Here is a 3,727-nt window from a genome sequence, read left to right as displayed (position 1 = left end):
GTACACACACACAGCTCTGCGTATTTCGAACATCAAATACATTGCTGTTAGCGCTCTAGTATTCTTATTATATCTCTATGGTTTAAACTAAGTAAATTACAGTGGAAAACAAGAGAGGGCAGTAGACTGAATGTATATATCATCATAAATATGCAATTTTGTACCAGTGATTGGATTGGAGATTTCATAGAATATTGTTCAGTTTAGTGAAACAAACTGCAAAAACATGAAAGTAAATTTACAAGATCTATAAATATTTTGAGGTAATATACTGTATATATTATCTCTACTTGTCCAGTGTATGTAAAACTAAGATGAAATTAAGATCTCTTAAGTTTATTTATATGTATGTTTAAAGAGGTGGGGGAGGGGGAGAAACAACATTTTCAGAATAGATGATTGAGTAGCGCTTATTTCAATATATAACATTGATATGAATTGAAATTTTAAAATTGAGTGCCCTCTTCACCATACCAGGAGTAATTTCTGGTTTTTCATGAACAAAAAAAAAATTAATGATAATTTTTCATGAACTTGATTTTTCTTTCAGTATTATTCATATGTATACAGCTACATAATGCCAAAAGTTATTCGCGACAAGGTTGATGAGTATATGAACTGTGAGGACATCGCCATGAACTTCCTTGTTTCCCACATTACCCGCAAGCCCCCAATTAAGGTAAGTCATCCATACATACCTGGTCCTTTATTTATGATTATTGTTTAGAGCAGTGGTTCCCAACCTGGGGGGTTCACGAAAAATTAACAATTTTGGGGTCTGCAAAAATGTTTGGGGTCTGCTGGATTTTTATACCAACTTTTCATGATTCCATTATTTTTCTTGCTTTATCAATAACAAAATAAATAACTTTCACATAGGCGGCATAGACTTAACTGGAATTATGTTTTAATTCCAATATTTTATTGGTGGTCTGTTAGAATCTTTTATATTTGTTTTTATGTATGCCTTATGTAAAAATGTTTACTGTAGGGCAGCCACTTGATAGTAGCAATTCTCAGGTAATGAACATCTTTGTATATTTTCTCCTGTGTTGCTTTAACCTGGATAATTAATAACTTTTTTCAAAAATCAGGAGGCCCTAAATTTTACAGAATTAAAATAAATGGTTGATAAAAGAAAATTACATTCAAATTTTTGAGTCTGACGGTGTACCCTTTGTTTACAGGTTACTTCAAGGTGGACGTTCCGTTGCCCAGGTTGTCCAGATGCTCTCTCCTTGGAAGATTCTCATTTCAACGAACGGCATAAATGCATCCAGTTCTTCACTAAAGTGTTTGGCTATACACCACTTCTAAACACACAGTTTCGTGTTGACTCAGTGCTGTTTAAGACCAGGATACCTCATGACAAACAGAAATGTTTTAAATATATATGAACCACTTGGTGCTGATATATAAATACCAATGTAAACTCAAATATAAAGATGCAGTCTATTAAGGCTGAAAAAATAAGAGAAATCCATTTAGGACTGAGGCCAACCCCTATTATGGTGACAGTTTCTCTAGTCCTGATGGTGTCTCCCTAATATCTGTGCTGTACATGGGGCCTATATATTGACTGTGCTATGTAGCAATTTTACACATTAATGTTGTCCAAATTTAGCTTTCAGTTGTATTCAGCCTACAGCATTGTTGTTTTCAGTATCTTACTTTACATATATATATATATTATGTTATATACTTTTTTAAGGAATGTGAGAATAAGAAGAATAATTGTTGATTCCCTCCTACTTTTCCCCACCTAAATAATAACATCTAATCTAGTCTCAAAAGTGATACTTTTTGCTTTCTTACTGTTTTATGTATTATAGCTTGTCATATTATCTGTCCAAATAATTTAGGCTAATTTTTAGGTGTCTTGGTGTGGAGACAGTGAAATTATGAAAACCTAGGTCACATAGTAGTTTAAAAGTCAGTCATTGGCTAATTATCTGAGTATTTTTTTTACCTAATGCTTTTATTATAAATGTCTATTCTATTAAATCTTTCTATATGAAGTTTATTAGGTTTGTAGCTTTAATTTGTTTTTTTTTCATTGCAAATTTATAAAAACGAGTGGTTCTGCCATATTTTGAGAGAAATTAGATCTTTTAATATTGACATGACTTTTCATGTTGTAATTATAAGATGTATTTTTCAATATGTAACAAATAATGAAATGCTAACAATTGTGTGTACTTTGTTCACAAGTTTACTTTGCTTTAAAACAATAATATAGACAATAATGTATATGATAAAGACCAACAATGCTTAAAGGAATACTATAGTATTTTTTTTATCAGCAAATTCATAAACATACACTAAGCTAATATAATTTATTTTTATTTTGTCAGGTTGCTTTATGTTAAAGAGAGAATAGTTCAAAGTAACTTTGTAAAATGACTTAAAATATGATGATGTTGAAAATGTATTATAGATGAATATAGTAATTATAGATTTTCCTTTTTATGGAAATCTCTGAAGAGAATTTGTAATCTTTTAATTTAGCTTTTCTAAGATTTTATATTTATTTAAAACATTATTTAACACATGCCGTTCATCCTCATGTATTCTTACCTCAAAATTAACACCTCCCTCATCTTCAGTTTAACTTTATTAAAAATAAATAGTTGGTACATAATATTATGCAACTGTTGATTGCTCCAAAACTATTCTTAAATTTGTTGGAGCGTTCCATATTTATAATACTGGGTAAGTTTTTCTGCATTCCTTTTATGACTTTTTGTCAATGCTGTATTTTGGTCTTTCAAAGTTTGACTTCCAGATTGTGGTTTAATAGGAAGATGATGAGGTAAAGTCAAAGGTGCAGCTCTGAGCTTAGCTCAGAGTGGCCACCTTTCTGTCCTTGGTTTTTGAGCAAGATTTTGATAACAATAGTCAGAAAAAAACAATATTGGCAACAATGATAATATAATGTTCTGATATTTATCACCGAGTTCATGAACAATAGAGTAGGTCTACTCACTAGATCCCAACAACAAGCAAATATCCACTTGATGGAATCAAATTCACTCGTTAATAATTGTGAGTTGTTGGTCAGCACAATGCTATCACTCTAAGTTCAGTATGTGCAAACTTAACAGGTATTATGTGTATATATATTTAGACATGTTTCTAAAAAGCTAATTATTTCTGTATTGCTAGCTGGAGAGTCTTGCTTGTATAAAGCAGCATTATTCATTATTTTGAGAACCACAATAAGCAGGGAAAATACTGTGGTAAATGTATATGGATGGGTTTTTTTATCATTTCCCATTGATTTGCATAGTAAGTATCAGGGGACCCAAGTTGAAAGAAATCTGGGATATATGTTTAAGTGAGCTTTCTTACCTCATCAAATTTTATTTTGCTGCACATCGACACTGATTTTTGTGAGACAATTGATAAGAAAATTGTAATAAAGTAGTCAAAACATGCAGTTATCGACTATGTTCACACACGGCAGCTAACGTTTAGCAGGATCTGGATCCTGCTAACCGTTAGCTACAATGTGTTCATACAAAACAATCCACAATCCAGATACCAAGAAGAGGATGATCGAAACACTGGAAATCGGAAGCACGTATGTGTGATTAGTTGATGACAGAAACGCGCTTAATTTGCTAACTGATAGCGCTCGCTAGCCATTAGCCTATCTGGATCCTGGTAACAGTTAACGCTAACCCATCGGGTTTCACACACGAGTGCTAACAGTTAGCGCTAACAG

At 32.1% G+C, this 3,727-nt stretch overlaps 1 protein-coding gene across 2 annotated transcripts in view; it reads left to right on the top strand.

Moving 5' to 3' along the window:
• Positions 1 to 3,435, top strand: part of LOC117120689 (exostosin-like 3) — a 37,763-nt gene extending 34,328 nt beyond the window's left edge. For both annotated transcript variants that reach the window (XM_033265719.1, XM_033265720.1), the window contains exons 7-8: positions 551 to 679; positions 1,188 to 3,435. In XM_033265719.1, coding sequence (XP_033121610.1) covers positions 551 to 679; positions 1,188 to 1,397 — 339 coding nt within the window. In that variant the 3' untranslated portion in view covers positions 1,398 to 3,435. The remainder of the gene's footprint in view (positions 1 to 550; positions 680 to 1,187) is intronic.
• The last annotated feature ends 292 nt before the right edge of the window (positions 3,436 to 3,727 follow it).

Source organism: Anneissia japonica, unplaced genomic scaffold (assembly GCF_011630105.1).
Source record: "Anneissia japonica isolate Jap-2015-1 unplaced genomic scaffold, ASM1163010v1 scaffold287790_len634930_cov199, whole genome shotgun sequence".
In the NCBI taxonomy this organism is placed as follows: domain Eukaryota; kingdom Metazoa; phylum Echinodermata; class Crinoidea; order Comatulida; family Comatulidae; genus Anneissia; species Anneissia japonica.
Note: the sequence above shows the minus strand (reverse complement) of the source record. Positions and strands in the feature narration are given on the sequence as shown.